The sequence below is a fragment of the Talpa occidentalis genome, unplaced genomic scaffold, assembly GCF_014898055.3.
Source record: "Talpa occidentalis isolate TD23 unplaced genomic scaffold, MPIMG_talOcc4v2.1 talOcc4.3, whole genome shotgun sequence".
NCBI lineage: Eukaryota > Metazoa > Chordata > Mammalia > Eulipotyphla > Talpidae > Talpa > Talpa occidentalis.
Genome location: NW_023603184.1, coordinates 50109239 through 50130238, shown reverse-complemented (window position 1 = coordinate 50130238; position 21000 = coordinate 50109239). Strand labels below are relative to the sequence as shown.

The 21000-nt window shown below is 42.0% G+C and overlaps 2 protein-coding genes across 2 annotated transcripts in view; both read right to left on the bottom strand.

Moving 5' to 3' along the window:
* The window catches only part of CCDC81 (coiled-coil domain containing 81), a 78171-nt gene that overhangs the window by 51169 nt on the left and 6002 nt on the right, over window positions 1–21000 (bottom strand). The gene's annotated exons all lie outside the window — the stretch shown is intronic.
* On the bottom strand, window positions 8871–11256 carry PRSS23 (serine protease 23). The gene has a single exon (XM_037521806.2). The coding sequence runs from the start codon at window positions 11209–11211 to the stop codon at window positions 10087–10089; it is 1125 nt and encodes a 374-aa protein (XP_037377703.1). The 5' UTR covers window positions 11212–11256; the 3' UTR covers window positions 8871–10086.

Genomic DNA, 21000 nt, shown 5'->3' with positions numbered 1-21000 from the left:
CCTTGCACATAATAGGTGCTCGACAAATATTTTCTGAATGAATGAATACATGAATGGGCCCCACTAACGTGCTGGACAATTCACTAGTCAGTTTATCAGTTTATATTTACTATATCCAATTCTCCCAACGACTATGCTGGGAAAAAATTACTAGTCCCATTTTATTAATGTTATTTTTCACGTATATAAGTATCCCCTCTTCTTCACTCGTCTTCATTTTATCTGTGATATTAATTCTTCCTTTAAAATTCAAATAAAGGCAAATGTCTGTTCCTTAAAATTCCCTTCATTCAACCATTTTACTTTGTGAAAATATATTTCCTTGGTGAACTTCCTTCCCCCCTTTTCCATCCCACCTTCCTTGTTTTAGCTAAGCTATTTAAGATGGACACTAACACACAAGGGGTGTTGAGTTGCTCAATAATGCTGGGTTTGTCTCATACAGGTGGTATAAATGCTATTATTAAACTTCTTATCAACTGTGTTCTTTTATCAAAAAAAGTATTTGTACTCTAACTTATTGAGTCAAGCCAATTACTAGCTTTTGCTTACTGAAGAAGGTTGTAGAGAGTGGTGCCTTGTGTGGCACTGAGTTTCCTCATTCTTGTCTGATTAGTGCATGGGGTAGGAGCTGGCATTCAGTGGAGAGCAAGTCCGTGACACTGGCTTGGCTTCCCTGATTGTAGCACTTTCTCCCCTGATTGTAGCACCTCTAAGATTTGTCATTCTCTTTGGATGATATTGAAGTTCTTGGACCAGCGTGTTACAAACATAGCTGCTCAGAAGGAGCTGGGAAGTCTGGGACTGATGCTCTAGAGTGGTGACTTGTTTTTGTGAATGAGGGTGTGGAACTCCTGCCCAGATGTTTCCAACAGATTTGTTGACAATTTCAAGGTATACTTTTGCTTGTCAGTCATTGTCACATCCCTAGATTACCTGGCACTGTGACTCAAGTGGATTGTTGACGTAAGTGGGCCCTTGTCAACTGCATGTGAACCAGTCCCATGGTGCAAGTAGACAAAGAAATGTTTGCATTATGGTACAAAAGGGAAAACCAAGAACACAGATTTGAAGGGTTTTGCCACAAGTCCCTAAAAGAAATTAGAAACATGGGGACAGAATGGTGAGTGGCGAGTGGTGAGGAGGAATCGGGGTGTTGGACAGAATCAGGATGTTGGGGAGGATCTGGGGTGTTGGGGAATTCGGGATGTTGGAAACGCTTTCAAGAGCGTGTCTGGATCACTGAACATCTGGGACACTTTGCACATTCTTTACTTTCCATTTCAAAATGCTGTTTTTGGTGGTGCCCCTGTGCAAAAGCAAGGAGTAGAAGCATCAAAACTTAAAAACAACCATCCAGGGACTAGGAGCTACCTATTTGTAGCCCAGAAATAGTCATAAGTTGAATAAACCACAAGGGGGCAATCCAAGATTGAGCAAATATCATCCCAGTTGGTAAAAGAAAGTTCACTTGGGGGAGTGTTTTTTTCAAACTTGTAGAAATCTGAGATGGTTTAGTCTGACTCTGCAGAACAAGGAGCTCAGTTATTTTGGGGGTTATTTGTTGACTTAGAAAGGAAAGGCCTTCTTAAATGGTCAGAAATACTTGCAAAATAAAAGATGTTCAGACTCAGAGTCAGAGCAATAACTTGTCTTAAAAACCTAGATCCTTCCTCCAAGAAACTTGAGAAACTTCTGAATGATGGCCAGTTTAAATACATTTTAATTAATTATATACATATGTCTGACAGAGTGTAAAATAAATCCAAGAGTATTTCACAAGCATATAAAATGAATAGAATCATGCGTGATTTTTATTATGCTTATATCGGTATTCCAAGTTCTTGGATATATAATTCGCTTTTGCAGATATGTGCATTTTTTTTTTTATAGTGCATCTTCTTTCCAGATAATTCAGTATATGCTAACAAGTTGCTTAAAGGGATTAACTGGAAAGTTCATCAAGGAACAAACATCTCTTGCTCTGTTCTACCTGTCTGAAGTCCTTCCCCCACAACCTGGAAACTTGGTTAGTTGCTGCATTCTCAGAGGTTTCATGGCAACTTGTTACTTGTGGAACGAGAGCAAGAACTTTTTAGGCAGACTGATAAAATATGAATCCCAATTTTAGCTCTATGTTTTTGTTAAGAGACTTAACTTTCATGTGCCTCAATTTCTCTGCATCTAAAATGTAGAAGAAATCCATGCATACTTCATAGGTTTGTGGTAAGAATTAAACGAATTAGTATATGTAAAGCAATTAGAAATGTATGTGGCACATAGCACATAATTAATAGATGTTTGTTGATTTCATGAGCGAATGGCCTTGTAATTTCCTCACGTAAATTCATTGTAAGAACAAATTTATGAGGAAATGGGAGGAATATTGGATGAGTTTTCACTGCCGAGGGCCAGTGGCAAACAGGAGAGTTGAATAGTGATACTCTGTACAAAAGAAACTCTAGCTGGCGTTCAGGGCCACCAGACAAGCTTCTATGCCTCACCTCTGCAATATGGTGAAAATCAGTAAGCCAGTAATAGAGGGCACTTCAATAAAAGGATAGAGTTTATCTGTGAAATGCCAGTCACTTAGAAAAGTGCCAACTTCAGTCACAGAATTTCTTGCTTTGTTTTTCAATTTTTTTTCAATGGTAACAATCTAGAGAGCTTAAAAACAGCCAAATGATTAACTTGTCTCACTAGACAGATTGATAGCATTTCAAAATAAACCAGACACACTAGGTGTGGGGGGAGGAGGGATTAGGTCAAAATAAAGGGGGTGGGAATTGTATGGGGACTATAACCAAGATGAAAAAGCATACACTGTGCAAAAATGAAAAATGATGTAAAAATATAAAAAAAAAGGTTTTGAAAATGGCATCTAAAAGAAACACTCTGTAAAAGAGTTACAGAGCTCTAGAGTCAGAATAACATGATCCAAGATCCACTGTAAATGAAATAAAAAATGTCTTAGGAAACAGAAACTCACAGTTAGAAGGTAATAAAAATGTCAAAATCAAATCAAAGTCTTTTTCTTGCCCCACAGAACTGTATTTTCAAGAAAAAATGAATCTTTTGAAAAATATGGACTGAACTGGACAAAAATCTGATCACAAATGTCCATATTTACAGATTCAAGTGTCATCAATATATATTTTATCCTTTCACACAAGGGGTGTTACCAATAATTGGATTTTCAAGTCAATTTCTTTTTTTGCAAATGAATCTCCATATCATTTTACAATTTTTGAGACCTCAGATGAGTGGATAAGGAGACAACATGGGGTGTCAAACAGCTTGCAGAACCTAAGGACATAAAGAAATTGATCGGTAAAAGTAGAATGAAGGAATTGATGCGTTCTCCCTGTAATTATGTTTTAGCCAATCAACAAACACATTTCTAGAGCAACTTTGGGTGAGCTGGGAAGCTCAGGATAGAGTTTGGGGTTTGCTGTAGGAACTGGACATAGGATAAAGGTGAGAATCAGGGCATTGGCAAGGGAGTTGGAGGGGGAGATGGATCATGTAGAAGTCTAGAGTCTTGCTGCCTGATTCAATGTGAGACGTGGGAGAGGATGAAGTCTCTGAACCACAGGCTACGTCATAACAGACATCCGCTCATTTTCTCACCAAATACATCCTGTGTGACCGTGGGTCAGAGATTTGGGGAAGAATAGAATTCGGTCCCTGCCCTTACAAGGCTCAGTCTCATTGTAATAAATGAGACAGAGGCAGAAATAACAACAGCAAGGCCATACATGTCAGAATAGGACAGGATATGTATAAGATATCACCAGTTTTATTCTGGAATGTGTCTGAATGCAAGGAGTATCCGAGTCCAAGTGATCCTGAGTTTTGAAGTTACAGGTGATATAAGCTACTGGGATCAATCATTCAATCATTCATAAAAAGCATTAAGTATTGCAAATCTATGTGCTGGCCCTGTTCTAAAAGTGAGGGTAGGAAAGACAGAAATCCCTGCCTTCACAAAATTGTAATCTAGTAGCAGAGAAGGACAAAGAAGAGAAACAAATATAACATAGAGCATGTGGGACAGTGATAAGTGCCAAGCAAAGGCAATAAAGCAGGAAGGAAATCGGGGAGGGTGGGCCTTGTGGCGTCTATGGCCGGGAAATCCTTCCTCAGACAGCAGTTCAGTTGAAGGTGAGGCTGAACTACAGTTCCCACGGCTGCCCCTCCAGTTCCAGCCACTTGCTCTGTTTATTTCATTTTCTGAGACTCTCCCCATTTTCCCTAACGCAAACACTTCAGTCTTGCTCCACTGGATTGGAACTTGATGCTCCTCAAAATGGTCCTCTCTTTCGGAAAGACAGTGTGTTGGCCCCTTTACAGTCTGAGTGTAGGAGCAGCGTTAATCAAGACTCAGCGAGCACATAGTATTTTTACACACCTCATACATGCATGAGAGTCACTTTGCTCTTTCTGCCTTCAGAAAACAACAGGCTGGTGGGAGGGAAGGCAGCGGGCCTCCCCGAGCCTGTGTTTTCACGGGGCACAGGCCTGGGGTCTCCCAGGGAGGGTGTGGATGTAGATGGTTGCACTTCCTGTGGGCAGAGGTGCCCCAAGCCTCGGTCAATCAATCATTCATGCACAGGCATTGATGGAGCGTGGCCTGTGTTCACGCAGTTATGCCCAAGGCCAGGCTCTGCTTGGAAGACTAGAAGACTCCTCCTGGTCCCTGTCCTCCTCCTGCCTGGCCCGCTGTAGCCAGAGGGAGATTTCTTTTCTCTTGGCTTCTATCTATCAAGCCATATTTTCCCGGTTTTCCTCCGAATGCATTGGCAACTTCTTCTAACCTCTCCACTGCCAACGCCTCTTCCTCTACAGAGTCATCCTCTCTTTGCTGGAGGTGAGGACTCTGCCCTCTTCTCAACTCTCATTCTTTCTTCAGGTGATATTATCTTACTCTGTAGCGTAAATACCATCCTCTGGTATTTATATGTATATCTATATATCTATATCTATATATATGATAGATTTGAGATCCGTCCACTGAGTTTCGCCAGCAGCGATCCTTCCTTAACAGTTGGGAGTGCTTCCTTGACCTCCTCCTTTGGGTGTCTCTGGGACATTTCAAATCTATTGTGACCAACACAAAAACTCTTGATTTCAATTCCCTTCCATCCTAAAGTTAATCAGCTTTCCCCTGTCCTTGGCACCTCAGCAAATAGCACCTGGAATCTACTTGAATGACCCCAAACCTAAGAGTCATTCTTGATTCCTCCTTTTCACCACATCTGCTCAGGTAGGCTCTGTTCCCACACATACACGTTACTTCTAATATGGCCACTACTCAATATCACCTTTGTTTCTTGCCTGATTACTGTTTTCCCATGTAGCATCCAAAGAAGGGTAAAATATGATCAGTACCAGGACTGCATTCAGACTTTTGTGTGCTTTGCTTTCAGAGATGCCCCTCTTCCATTAACAAGTAGTGAGAATTGGGCCTCCCTAGTGGTACAAGGGGTTAAGATGCAATCAATGAAGCTGTCCACAGCCACCGCAGCACGAGTTTGATCCCCGGCCAGGGAGGTGACCCACATGGCGCAGCAGACCTCTCCTGTCTCGCCCGCTGTTCCCCTCAGCAGTGTATTTTAGTCAGTCTGCCTGTTCTGTTCCCCACTCTGTCTCTGGTGAATCCTCTCACCCCCGCATCTCTGGCCTGTACCTCAGTTCTTGTATGCATAAATAGATAAAATCTTAAAAAAAAAAAAGTGGTAAGAATTGCCACCTCTTGCTTCCTGCTTCCCTCTGCTGGGTTCTCAGTTAGACCTAGGCCCTGAGAGCATGTGGCTTGAGTGTCTTCCAAGACGCCTCGTTCCCAAGGTGGACAACAGCGCAATTGTGTCACTACTGCTGCAGGCATTAGAGGACTGGAGTCACTGGAGTCCCCCCACAGGCCACATGGAACCAGGAGGAAATGACTTGGAAACAGCCTTGCTGGTGAGGAAGGAAGACGCAGGCATGAAAGCAACCAGCTGGCTATCTCTGAGGGGTTCAGATGGGAGCTCAATTACGTGGCTGGAGAGAAACCTGAAACAGTCATCTACTGGCTGGCAGAGGTGAAGACTCCGATGTGGAGATCCATCTCTCCCACGAGCACCACGCTTACCGCTGCTCGGGCTGGACAAGGCCTGCCAGTTGGCTCAGGTCAAGAAGATGAAGGCAGTGCTCCAAGAAGGACAGCAGTTTCTCTGCTCCACAGCAGACTGCACAGTGTCATTTTCCTCAGGAGAGTCCTTGAGGCCCTTATGCACATTCATTTTGGGGAAAGTTTGTGTTAGTCTTTTGCTCATCAGAGCAAGGAGCAGATAGGTTAGTGAGGTTAGCTCAGGACTCTCAGTTGAGAGCAGAAATCTTAGCAGGTTCGAAAGGTAGGCCAAGGCAAGACCAGGCAGTGAATGTCCCCTTGTGCCTTATACTCACACCTCGAGAGACTTAAAAAAGTAAAAGTTCTATTTTATGACTGCACTGGTGTAAAGATGACTATATTAACATATCTTAAAACATTCCTTTGACTTAAAAGTTCATTTCTTTCTTTGGATTTTGAATTTATAGCAATTTGTGAATTCCTAAAATTACTATATGCCTTAGGCATGCGCCTGCCTATTAGACCTCATACTTGGCTTTGATCAAAGTCCATTAAATCTCCCCTACTAGAAGTTCTTGAAATGTCTTTCCCTGCAAGAAGAATGAATTCCAAAGCCCCTTCAGAATCTGTAGTCCCTGTATGAGTTGGTCAGACACTTAGCTCTCCGAAAGCCTCTCTTTGATACTATTTTCCTTGTGTATTTTGCTCAGGCTACACTGAGCTATTTCATCTTTTTTTTTTTAAAGGTTCTATTTATTTATTTATCTATTTATTTATGCATTCAAGAACTGGGGTATAGGTCAGAGGTGTGGGGGGGCGGTGAGAGGATTCACCAGAGATAGGATGGGAAGCAGGACAGGTGGATCTACTGAAATACACTCCCAAGGTGAGGAACGGGCAAGACAGGAGAGGATCAAACTCAGGCTACAGCAGTGATAGTGCTGAGACTTAACAGGCCGTCTGTCTACTTCTTTAACAGAACAAATTAGATACTGCCAGTAGCCCTTGCACTTCAGCTCCCCGAGTCTGAAACATTTTTCCCTAGGTCTCCAGTGGGCAACTCTCAGTCGGATGTAGTGAGTCTGTAAGTTTCCTGTGGATTTTGTGGGAATGGACGAGGCAGGCTGGGATTGAAGTATCTTGCTGATTAACTACTAAAGAGGGCTGTCTGACAGCTAAGGGGGCTCCGACAGCACAAGACATGGAGTTACATCAACAGAGGTAAGAGTTAATGAGGGTGTTATCTGACAAGCAGCAACCACTGAGGAGAAATCACAGCGAGTCAGTAAGTTTGGTCGCTCTTTCCCTTCTTCATCTGTTCCCCCCCCAGCACAAGGAGGAGTTGGAGCTTGAGAGTGAATATTTGAATCACCTAGGATGGTTTTAAGCTTTAAGCTAAGTGGCATTGAATCAGGCAACCATGGAATCAGTCTGGTCAACTCCAAGGCCATTATGTTTCCAAACCAGCCTCGCGCTCCCACTCCCAGCCTTATTTACTCTTATTTTGGAAGCTGGTTTATTTCCTCCTTTGGGGAAATACCAAACTAAAAACACATGGGTTGGTCATCTGTGTCGACGTGCCTTCTTCTGGATCAGCATTTGAGGAGGGTCTGTATTTACCACAGAATGTACTCTGGGAGTCACCCATTAAAATAATGTTTAAATTCCCTATCCCATAAAAGGAGGCATGCAATTGGAACCACAGTGAAAATCCAGAGGAGATGCAGGGAGCTGAGTGTCCTGAAATTAACAAGGATGGGCTTGGACCACATTCCATACAGAGCTTAGAAGAAGCTTGTAACAAGGGGACTAGACATTCTGGTTTTTCCAGGACATACGTGGGTGATGCCTGCTGTTCCAGCTTCATTATCAGTATAATCCTTTTCAATTATTAATGTATTCCATTCTGGATGACAAATTAAATGGCTTCTACAAAAAGTCCATTAGAAATCAATTAATGGGGGCATCCCTGAGCTCGCTCATAGCAAGGATTAAGAGAAAGGGCAGACATAAAGCAGGATGGAGAGGCAGGCCAGTGCAGTGATGGTCCACCAGACCCCCTGGCTGGGACCCATCGGTTTGAGAGCGGAGATCCTGGGGCTACTGTTAGAACTGCCCAGACACTGTGGGTGGCTGTCACCTGTCCTGCAGCTAGCAGATGCACATGGACTTAAGATTTAGAAGGCCGTTTTTTCAGGCCAGACTTCGTCATTCTCAACAAGTTCTGCACTAAAGACTCCCTTAGGCGCTATAGTGCAGACTCCACCTGAAAGGTTGACCTAGGTGCCACTGCAGGCTTGCCCTGCCACGGAGCAGGCCCACTGAGCCGGCAAAATAGAGCATGACCTGTGTGCCAACTCACTTACCAGATTGCTTTCTTTTTTTTTGTTTAAATCCATTTCTGGTCTAAAGTAAGTTAAAGATAGAATACGGCTCTGAAACTGATTAGGATATAATCCTTTACCTCCTTAGTGCTGTCCTCCCATTTTTTGGACTAGTTTCATTCTAAATAAAATCTATGTAAAAAATGTGTCCCAAATTCCACCACAATATTCTGATTCTCAGTGAAAAAGGACTTTCAGGATTATCCTTGCCAGTCTTACCCTTTGAACATTTCCAAATCTGGTACAGGGTTCTGGTTAAACCCCCAAAATACCAATGCCTGGTATACCCCTGGGGGGTCCTCATCACCACCTTGAACTAAAGGCTGGTCACAGAGTTTCCCAAAGTGTATTCATTTGAACACTAAACTGCTCATAGACATTATATGAGAAAACAAGGGTTGTGTCATCAAAGATGTTTATTGAAATGCATATTTTAAAACATTAACATGTGTCTTTACTACAGGACTTCTTAATGTGCAAACAAGCATGTGAATCCCTGATAAAGGAAGCACTGAGAGACATCTCCTCCCTACTTGATGACGGTGCCCTTTTAACTTTTGGTTGAAGGTTGAGTGTTTAAGGAAATATTATACTAGTCTTCCTAGGAATATATACTTACAATGTTTTAACGTCTGCCCAACGAAACATCCATTGTTCTCTGGAATTTAATTCATTTTAAATTATTCCATCCAAATGATAAAATATGAGATGTGCTGCACTCCAAGGGTAAAATACTACCATTGTACTGTTAGTTGAGAAGCACTATAGCCTGTTCTAATTAGGTATGATTATTGTCTTCTGAAAAGCAGGTAGTTCAAGAAATGTGAGTAACATCCTGATAAATGGAAGGATTGACACAAATGATCTCGCTTACTCTGGTGAGACTGCAAAGTTCATAGAGGCACATGCAAGGTCTTCCCAAAAAGTAGAGCAGCAGTCTTTGGAAGATATGGTTTAATATGTATGGCATTATAGTCAGCAAATTATATTATAGCTCAAGGACGACCTTGCAAACCGCCCGCCCCATCAAAATATAATGACTGCCTGTCAAAGAAGTATTGTATACGTTCCAAAGAGTTGTTTGCCATGGGGAACACTGCCATCCAGAAACAGTAATGACTGGGCATTAATAAAAAAAAAAACAAAACCAGAAAAGATGACTCTCAGGAGAAAATACACACATACACACACACACTAGAAAGTCTATCTCCCGTATGCCACCCATTCACTATAAATCTTTGAAATGAGTTCAGATGAAATAAAAATCAAAATTCTCAAAAAGTGAAAGATTAACTTAATCACTAAATATTCCCTATTGTTCCAAACATGAGCATGTTTTTTTATTTCTATGCAAAACTCCTCCTTTAAACTGCTTAAATGTTACACAAACCAGTTTTCAAATAATAAAGCCAGTCATCTTGCAATTAAAAAAAATTAGATAACTATGCCATATAACACACACACACACACACACACACACACACACACACACACACACACACACACAAACAAACACCCAGTGACAAAATTTGAGCTCTCCTACAATAAGTACATAAAGGCCAGTAAGTGCTGCTGGGAAGGAACTTGGTGTCACCCTTCCCTACAATCCACATAATTTCCTTTAATCCAATAGCAAATCTGCGCATATTTGAGAGGGGTGATTCTAACAGCCACGTTGAAATCCTGTGGTGAACCATTCATGTCCACCCACTGGTGCCCTGAAAAGATGCCAATGATTTTTCGCTCCCACTTCTGCTGCTGTCTTTTCCACATCCTCACATAGACCCCGGACCCACTGGCCCCAGGCTGGGCATCGCACTGCTGGTAGAGCAGGTCATAGGTCTCATCTTTGACGTCACAGAAGCGGTACACCAAATTGCCTGGTCGGTCATTGTCATAACCAGAGAAATGGATTCTGCCCCCTGGCAGCTGCTTAGCTGGAGGGCTCACCCCAATTTTCATGAACTTTCTCTTGTGGGGCTTCTTAAGTTCCAGGAGGGCATAGTCATAATCCATGCCAATGTCATTGGCATTGCCTTTGATCCATCCCTTGGGCACATGGGTGCGCTTCACCCGGATCCACTGAAACTTCATTTTGTCAGGCATGGCTGAGGTTGAGGCGTTCGTCCCTTGACCACCATCTTTAAACTTGGGCTTCAGGAAGCCCACTCGAAGCTTCTGGGTTCCCTTCACATAGGTTTTCCCATCATGTATGCAGTGGGCCGCTGTGAGGACATGTTTCTCCGCCACTAGGGTACCAGTGCAGCCTGTGGACAACTTCACTGATGTTGAGAAGGGGTAGTTAAGCAGGAAGTCCTTCCCCAAAATGCTGAACCTGCTGTCATAACCATAAATCTGCCGCTTCCTCCGAGACTTTCCCGCAGGCTCACCCTGGGCACTACTGAGGATGTAAATGCCCACCTGTGTCTCTGTTCGGCTGCCGTTGGCATAGAGTGTTTCATAAGACAGATACTGCTTGACCTCTTCGTAAGTGGGCAGTGGAGTTCCCTTATGACACTGGGGTCCACATGAAGAAGACACTTCCAATTTGGCTTCTGCCCCAAAGTCTGGCTTGGCTAAGCTGAGGGTGGACTGGGGCAAGACCACAGGTAGGCGGTAGGCAGGCCAAGTCGGTTTCCACTGGGCACTTATCTGCCCAATAGTACAGAGGAGGAGGAAAAGGAGCAGGAATTGGAGCCCGGGGATCCCCGCCATGCTGAGCACCACCCTGTAGAAACAAAGATAGGCAGGTCAGGAGGGCAAGGGGCTGAGCGTGCAACACAGCCCAGAGGTTGTTTGCCATTGTTTGCAAGTCTCTCAACCCTCCTTAGGAATCAGGGTGTGGAGAGGAACCCCTGGATAATGGTCTCACTTAAATGCCAGAGCTTGACCTTGGAGTGCTCCTGTGGCTGGGTGCCCAAAATGAAATTGGGTGATGACTCTCTTCCCTAAGAACCCCCTTGTGATAGCCTCCTGCAGGGCAGCATGCTTATGTCATTAATCCCCAGATAAATTGCTCAACCAGCTGCAAACTCTGCATGATTTTGAGCCTTCACTGTGCTTGATTTTAAACCTTCATACTCTCCAACCTCCCCAGTCCCTCTGCCTTTCTTTTTTCTTTCCTCTCACTCTCATTATAGCAGGTACTTGGAAAATTTTCAGAGCCACTTTTCATGTTGAGGATAAATTTAAATTACACATCTTACCAAATGACTAATGCACTGAGGAGAGATGGAGGCATGGTGTCATACCTACTAGGAGTCTTATGGCTTCTAAATGGTGGGTGCATACAAAAGAGGGAATGAGACTATTTATTTATTTGATTTGAATGGAGGAAAATCTTAACTTTTGTAACTTTAGTTCCAGAGCAGGAAGGTCTCTAACAAACAAAATATTCCTTCTCCCTTTGGATTTTGCTATGACTACCTGGATCTTTGTCAAAGGTTGTAAATTCTAATGTCAGATCAGGGTGATCACACTGTGACTATTTCTGTTGACTAGTTTTTCAGGTCTTTGTACCTGTGCTCCCATCTAGCCTAAATCCTTGAGTTGGGGCCTAAAAAAGCACTCAACTAAGATTTCTTAGATGAACACTTGTATTAATGGAAGAGTGAACTAATGAAGAATCAATAGTATGACTCAAAAAATACTTCTTTTAGGAGATTCAGATCAACATGGAGGCGGGAAATGCTGCAAGTAAGTCCTCCCAGAAAACAAAGTTAATAGAGAGGAAAAGCGGCAGGTCCCTGTGAGAACTGGGACACGGAAGATAAACGGGTGACTCTGGCAAACTGCCCCAGGACGATAAGAGAGGAAAGCTCAGAACCTGCTGCCCTCCCGCACCCACAAAGCCGGCACACTCAGACCAACAGAAAGAAAACCACCACCACCAACAACAAACTACAGATCAAGTGGGACTGTGGGTGGAAAGGAACTACTGCAGGTATTGCACCCTGCCAATGGGAACTGTGGAGAACTGTGCGGGAGTCTCCATGGAGGTGAGCAAAAGGTGCCATTAGAGGAAGATGAGGACTCCGGAGAGACCTGCAAATAGCCCAAGGCCAGATGGTAAGCTTGTGCGGAAAAGCACATTTGCTTGAAAAGCATATGAGGATCATGGCTGCCCAGGTCCCTGTGCCCGAGACTTAGGCTCATGGAGAGACATGTGGGAACCATCACTGAGGTGAATGACTCCCACTGAGTAATCAGAAACCAGGCACTCTGGCATGGGAGCGGGGTGCAAAAGGTGCTATTTCTGTAGACACTGAACTGGGCTACTGCCCACGTCCTGGATCTGAGGGCTTTGGAACTGAGACCCTGGGTATGAAATTCGGGGCATGGGATTCCCCACAATGCACGACACAGGGCAGACCCCCCCCCCCACGCCGTTGAGCTATTCCACGCCACCTCCCACTCAGTTCCCCAGAGACGCACAGTGGGGAAACGCACAGCTCTGGAAGGACATTAGGAAAGATCTCTGGTGCCACCTAGTGATAGGAACAAAATCACCAGCTTCCTAATAGTTGGAAGACAGGGTTTCCAAAACCACCCTCAGGTTCTGAGAGGGGGTGGGACAAGCAAACGGGGGTAAGAAGGGTAACAAGGCATGGAGCAAGACCCCATCCTGGAACTGAGAGCTAGGCACAGGATTCAGGACATGGAACGTGCCATAACAGTGGGTACTGCACAGGGTGACAGCCAGTGTTTTGGATCTGAGACCCTGAGATTGAGAACTAGAGTGCAGAATTCAGGGCACAGGATCCACACAGCCGTGGGCATAGCACCGGGTGAACACAGGGCAGACAGCACCCAGTATGAGCAATAGCCCCTATGTCGAGGTGCTCCCCTTCCTCCTCCATTTCTCAGAGAACTACAGGGGAAAAGCACAGGTCGGCAAGTACAGGTCTCTAGCGCCACTTAATGACCAGAGCAAAATCACCAACTTACTCATTCCCTGTTGGAACTAAGTAAATACGGAGGGAGGGAACTGTAAGAGACAGTGCCCAGCAACACAGCCACAACATCAACACCATGGTGGAGTTTTGGTCTACCAGTGCGGGTTTCAGTCTGGTAAATAGTTTTTGACACCCATGAAGGAGAGATCCATTGAGATGGCCACCAACACCAGTGGCACAATGTCCCAATGCATAGAACAAATTACAAAGCAAACAGCAGGAAGAAGGAAAAATACAAATAATCAAGCAAGCCCACAGGAAAAGGACATACCACAAAAAGACAATAAGTCACCAGAGCTCAATAATGACACGGAAGAACTTCTCTGCCTGTCAGATAGAGAATTAATAATCATCATGATTAAAAAGTATAATGATGGGCCTCCCTGGTGGCGCAGCGGTTGATCACTGGGCTGCAAAGCTGCCTGTAGCCTCTGCAGCACCGGTTCAATCCCCGCCTGCCGGCAAGGGTCCCACTTGGCGCACAGCCCTCTCCTGCTGCACCCACTACTCCCCTCAGCAGTGTACTTCATCACTCTGCCTGTTCTGTTCCCCGCTCTGGCTCTGGTGAATTCTCTCACCCTCCCACGCTTCTGACTGTACCCAGTGCTTGTATAAATGAATAAATCTTAAAAAAAATTATCTTAAAAAAATAAAGTATGAGATGAGACAAATAATCAATAAACTGAAGAACAAAAATGAGACCTTAAGAAAGGAAAAAAAAAGAAAAGAAGGAGGCTAAAAGATTACTGGAGGAGACAAAGAGCTCTTGGACAAGCATTGAAAACAGAACCGAGGAAATGGGAGAACGGATCTGTACTCTTGAAGATATAGAAACAGAAAGAACCGAAAGAGAAAAAGAGAGAGAAATGCAAAGGAAGAAAAACGAGAATACCCTTAGACAATTATCAGACTCCATGAAGAGAGGAAATATAAGAGTTATAGGCATCCAGAAGGTGAGGAGAGAGATAAAGTAACTGAGAAATTATTCAACGAGATTATTGAAGAAAACTTCCCAAGTATGAAAAAGGAGACAAATATAACATACAAGAAGTGAGAAGAACACTCAATTACCACACTGAAAAGAAAATTACAACAAGACACATAATAGTAAAGCTTGTAAGAGTCTAAGACAAAGAAAAAATAATGAAACTGGTAAGGGGGAAGAAACAGATAACTTATAAGGGAAAATCAATCAGGTTAACCTCAGACTTCTCTGAAGAAACACTACGGGCAAGAAAAGAATGGAGTAACATATTCAACAAACTTCAAAACAGCAAATGCCAACCAAGAATACTTTACCCTGCAAAGCTCTCCTTCCTCTATGAAGAAAAAATATGGACCTTCTCAGACAAACAGAAACTCCAGAAATTCATTACAACTAAACCCCCACTCCAAAAAATTCTACAAGAAGTTCTAAAGCTAAAACCAACAGAGGAATGAACAAGAAGAACAGAATAAAGCAAGGAATAAAAATCACAAAAAAGACAAACAAAAAGGCAAATATAGATGCCAACATACCAATATTAACTCTAAATGTAAATGGATTAAACTCATCAATAAAAAGACACAGAGTAGCACTCTGGATTAAAAAACAAAATGTATCCTTCTGCTGTCTGCAGGAAACACATTTAACCACAAAAGATAAACACAGACTGAAAGTAAAAGGTTGGAAAACAATCCTACAAGCAAATGAAACAAAAAAGAAGGCAGGAACACCTATATTTATATCAGATGAAATAGACTTCAAATTAAAAAAAGTAAAAAGAGACATAGATGGAAACTACATTATTATCAAGGGGCCAATACATCAGGAAGCTATAACACTCATCAACTTATACTCACCAAATGTAGGAGAACCAAAATATGTTAACAAATATTATCAGCTCTGAAAATGGACATTAAAGAAAATACATATATAGTGGGAGACTTCAACACTCCACTCTCACCAATGGGCAGATCAATGAGGCAAAAAATAAACAAAGACACTAGAGCCCTAAATAAAGACATAGAACTCATGGACTTAACAGACATCTATAGGACACTGCACCCAAAAAAATCCAAGTACACATTTTTCTCAAGCACACATGGCTCATTCTCCAGAATCAATCACATACTGAACCACAAGACAAACATCAACAGATACAGAAAGATCAAAATCATTCCAACTATCTTCTCCAATCATAAAGCATCAAACTAGAAATAAATTATGAAAAGAAAACAAGGAACCCTCCCACTTCATGGAAATTGAAATCCACACTACTGGAAGACCACTGGACTAATGAGGAGATCAAAGAAGAAATTAAAAAATACTTTGAGGTGAACCACAAGTAGGACACCACTTTCCAGAATGTATGGGATGCAGCAAAAGCAGTAATAAGAGGAAAATATATAGCAATACAGGCTCACATCAACAAACAAGAATTCAAAGAAACAACCTAATCTCACATCTCAAAGAGCTAGAAAAAGAATAACAAAAAAACACTAAAGCCAGAGGAAGAAGGGAAATCATAAAAATCAAAGCAGAAATAAATGAAATAGAAATTTAAAAAAAATCAAAAATCAATGAAACCAAAATTCGGTTCTTTGAAAAAATAAGCAAAATAGACAAACCTCTAGCCAGGCTCACAAAGAAAAAATGGGAGAAAACACAAATAAATAGGATTATAAATGAAAGAGGAGAAATCACAACAGGTTCAGTAGAAATCAAAAGAATAATCAGAGATTACTATGAACACTTATGTGCAAACAAATTCAACAACCTAGAAGAGATGGGTAAATTCCTAGAATGATATAATCATCCAAAGCTGGATAAAGAAGAAATAGAACACCTACACAGATCAATTACAAGCAGCAAAATGGAGGCAGTAATCAAAGCACTCACCAAAAACAAAAGCCCAGGTCCAGATGGCTTCACAAATGAATTCTACCAAATGTTCAGCAGTGAATTAGTGCCTATCCTACATAAACTCTTTCAAAAAATTGAAAAAGAAGAAATACTACCAAATATTTCTATGAATCCAACATTACACTAATACCAAAACTGAACAAAGACAGCACACAAAAAAGAAAATTACAGGCCAATCTCCCTAATGGACACTGATGCAAAAATCCTTAACAAAATCCTTGCCAACAGAATCCAACAACACATCCAAGGGATAATACACCACGATCAAGTGGGATTCATCCCAGGGGCACAAGGATGGTTCAACCTATGAAAATCGATCAGTGTAATGCATCACAACAAGAAAAATAAAAACCATATGATCATATCAATAGATGCTGAGAAAGCATTTGACAAAGTCCAACATCCATTTATAATGAAGGCCCTTGAAATTCTTGGGATAGAAGGAACATAACTTAACATGATAAAAGCCATAGATGACAAACCTACCTCCAACATTATTCTCAATAGTGAAAAGCTGAAGGCCTTTCCTTTAAGATCAGGAACAAGACAAAGATGTCATCTCTCACCACTGCTCTTCAATATAATAGTGGAGGTCCTAGCCAGGGCAATAAGACAAGAGAAAGGCGTACAAGGAATCCAGATAGGGAAAGAAGTATCTATAGACAGTATGATAATATACTTAGAGAACCCTAAAATCTCCACAGAAAAACTACTCAAAATAATCAACCAGTTCAGTAAACTAGCAGGATACAAAATCAACACACACAGATCAGTAGTCTTCCTATACATAATCAATCTATCTGAAGAAGAAGAAATCAAGAAAACCATCCCTTTTATAATTGAAACAAAAAAATCAAATACTTGGGAATAAACCTAAAAAAAGAGGTGAAAGACTTATACAAAGAAAATTATAAAACACAGTTAAAAGAAATAGAAGACACATAGAAATGGAAAGACATCCCCCGCTCATGGATTGGAAGAATTAACATTATTAACATGGCCATCCTACCAAAAGCAATATACAGATTCAACACTACTCCAATAGAAATCTCAATGACATTCTTCAAAGAAATAGAACAAATACTGATGAAATTCTTATGGAACCACAAAAAACCACGAATCGCCAAAGCCCTTCTGATGAAAATAAAGGAGAAAGGAGGTATCACACTTCCAAACTTCAAGCCATACTACAAAGCCATAATAATTAAAACAGTTTGGTATTGGCACAAAAACAGACACACAGACCAATGCAACTGAACAGAGAACCCAGAAATAAAGCCACACTTATATGGAGAACTAATCTTTGACAAAAGAGCAAAGAATATGCAATGGAACATAGACAGTTTGTTCAATAAATGGTGCTGAGAAAACTGGACCACCATATGTAAAAGAATGAAACTAGACCACTACCTCTCACCGTGCACAAAAATCAATTCAAAATGGATAAAAGAATTGGACCTAAGACCTGAAACCATAAAATATATAGAAGAAAGTATAGGTAAAACACTACAAGACATACATCTCAGGAACATCACCCAAAGCAAAGAAAGGCAAGGAAAAGATAAAACACCTGGGATTACATCAAATTGAAAAGCTTCTGCACAGCAAAAGAGATATTAGCCAAAACAGAGAGACACCCCACTGAGTGGGAAAAAAATCTTTGCACCCCAGTCAACTGATAAGGGACTGATCACAAAGATACACAAAGAACTCACAGGACTCAACAAAAAAAAAATAAACAATCCAGTCAAAAAATGGGCAGAAGAACTTTAAAGACATTTCTCCAAAGAGGAAATGCAAATGGCCAACAGGCATATGAAAAAATGTTCAACATCCCTTATCATCAGGGAAATGCAAATCAAAACCACATTGAGATACCACCTTACACAGTGAGAATGGCACATATCAAAAAGACAAGCAACAACAAATATTGGTGAGGATGTGGTGAAAAAGGAACTCTCCTACATTGCTGGTGGGAGTGCAAACTGGTCCAAGCACTGTGGAAAGCTGTCTGGAGGTTCCTCAGTCTACTAAAAATGGAGCTACCATATGACCCAGCAATTCCATTCCTAGGGATCTATCCAAAGGACACAAAATCATTGATTCAAAAGAACACCTGTACACCTATGTTTATTGCAGCACTATTTACAATAGGTAAAACCTGGAAACAACCCAAATGTCCAAAAATAGATGACTGGACCAAGAAGATGTGGTACATAGACACAATGGAATATTACTCAGCAATCAAAAAAGATAAATGCATGCCATTAGCAGCAATGTGGATAGAGCTAGAAGGAATTATGCTCAGTGAAATAAGCCAGAAGGAAAAAGAAAAATATCGGATGGTTTCACTTATAGCAGGAATATAGGGGAACCCAATAACACATCAGTGTAAAAAATAACAACAGTACAAAATACAGCAAAGCAAAAACAGACAATTATAAATCCGAGACATCCTGCAGGGGAGGAGGAGGGAGAGGGATCAGAGGGAGGGAGGGAGGAGCACAGGGGACTGAGGTGATGGTGCACGGGTGCCTTGGGGAAGGTAACTCTGTGGGGACTGCACCTGAAGGGGTGGGGGGAAGCAAATATTGGTTAAAAATGAACAATGATGTAAAAAATTAAAAAATTAATATAAAAAATAAAAATTAAATAAATTAAAAAATTAAAATTAAAAAAACCCCTCTTTTAAATGATGCAGGCTCAGTGCTAATAACAAGATATATGTGAGTGATGTGTTAGGACAGAAAAAGGGCAGGAAATCCAACAGTAAGAACAGGGTATAACTGTAATCTCCATTAAAAAAGCGAAGATTCCATGTTCTTTGCTCCACCGAGTAAACAGTAGAGTTGCACAGGCAAGGCGTGGCTGGGGAGCAGACTTGGAGGGGGCACATGAAGCAGAGAGACATATAAGAAAAAGGGGGAGCTTTTCAGCTTTGGACTAGGGGGGCACAGAAAGAGACATGTGGAGTCAAGACATGTAGGGACACCTGGAAGAGGCATGGGCAAGAGACCGCTGGGGAAGCTGACAGTAGCAGCCTTTACCTTGCTTTGTACTGTGATTTTGCTCCTTTTGTCCCCAGCCTGCCTGTCCCTCCCTCCTGCCCCTTTCCTAGGTACCATATTAGAAGGTGCCTTAGACTTGTGGCAAACTTGTGAGCCTCAGTGGCACCTCTTTTGGCAAACCCAGTTTGGCTGGGCATTTACCCATGAGAAGATGGGCAACCTTGGATATTACTATTATCCTCTCTCGTCTTTTCTATGCATAGTATTCCTATTTCTTTTACACTAAGAGCATGCTTTGTCATTATGTGGCAGATGGCAGGACCCACTGAGAGCATGCAAGTTTGGGGGTCCTGGAGTACCCCTTAGTCTACACACTAAGAAGGGGAGATATTCCAGGGGAGGTGATGCTTGAGACAGGTGTCGAAGCTGAACAGAAGATAACAGAAGACGAAGTAAAGGGCGTACTTAGAAAGGGAACAAGGGCATGGAGATATGCCGCAGTGTGAGTTATTTCGGGAATTATGCTTAACTTAGCTATGGGGGGACACAGGAGTGCTGGCAGCAGCAGGGAAGAGCCAGATTGTGAAGGGAAGTGGATACCAAATGAAGTCTGGATTTTATCCTGAAAGGTATGTTTAAAGACCTGGATCAAATATCCTGCAAGGAAACAACAAAAAAGACTGGAAGCACTTTCCTGAATGTTCAAACATCAGTTGATTCTGACTCTGAATCTTCTCCTTAAGAGAAGCTGACTTAGCAGGTTGAGCCCACAGCAAGGACAGAGGAAGGTTAGGTCTCAAGGTGAGGGGGAGAGAGCAGAAGTAAAGAAGAAGGTACTTCATGACTCTTATTCTTCCTCTTTGAGAATACAAACCTTCTGGCGAATTTTGAGTGATTTTTTTTTCTTTTATATAAAATTGGAAAATTCCGCTGACCTGACCTAGTCCCGCTGAGCATGCCAACTTACATTCCCAAAAAAAAAACTTTATTTCTCAAATATGTGCTTGTCCTACCTACTGTTAGGATCTCTTCACTGGCCTCTTTCTCTTTGATTTTACTCCTGTCAAAAACAGGGGTTGGAAAAGGAAGGAATAAAGGTCTGGAAAAACCAATTCCTTGACACATACTGATCCCTTAAAACTCTTGATGTTTCCGAATAGGAAAGGTCCCTGGGGCGTTCTGTGGGGAGATGCATCTAATTATTTCTCTAAATCCTTGAAATCAGAGTGTGCATAGGAACATGCATACATGTGTTTGTATTTGCCTGTTAGGGACATTGCCAAGACTAATGGTGGATGAGGGCATGTGAGCAGAATTCTCCTTCTCAACAGGAAATTTGGGGATGTAATAGGTGTGGTGATAGTAGTAGCCCTTAAGGAGACTTGGGGATTGGCTCTGTCTCTGATTATTCCCAACCCTTGGACACATGGAGGGCTTGGATAACCCTCTTCTCTGTGTAAGTTGCTATCTAGATGATTGAATGCCCTCATGCCAGAATCCCTGCCAAGTATGATATGTACTAGAAGGAAATGCCTATCTCCCACAGGACTGTATCTTGGACTCCTATACATCTTTGATTAATGTGGAGAACATTAAAGCCTGCTCTCATTGAGTCGCAGATGTGTTAACCCAATTT

Coding starts and splice junctions, on each gene's coding strand:
- PRSS23 (XM_037521806.2), bottom strand. CDS start 11,211: ATGGCGGGGATCCCCGGGCTCCAATTCCTGCTCCTTTTCCTCCTCCTC.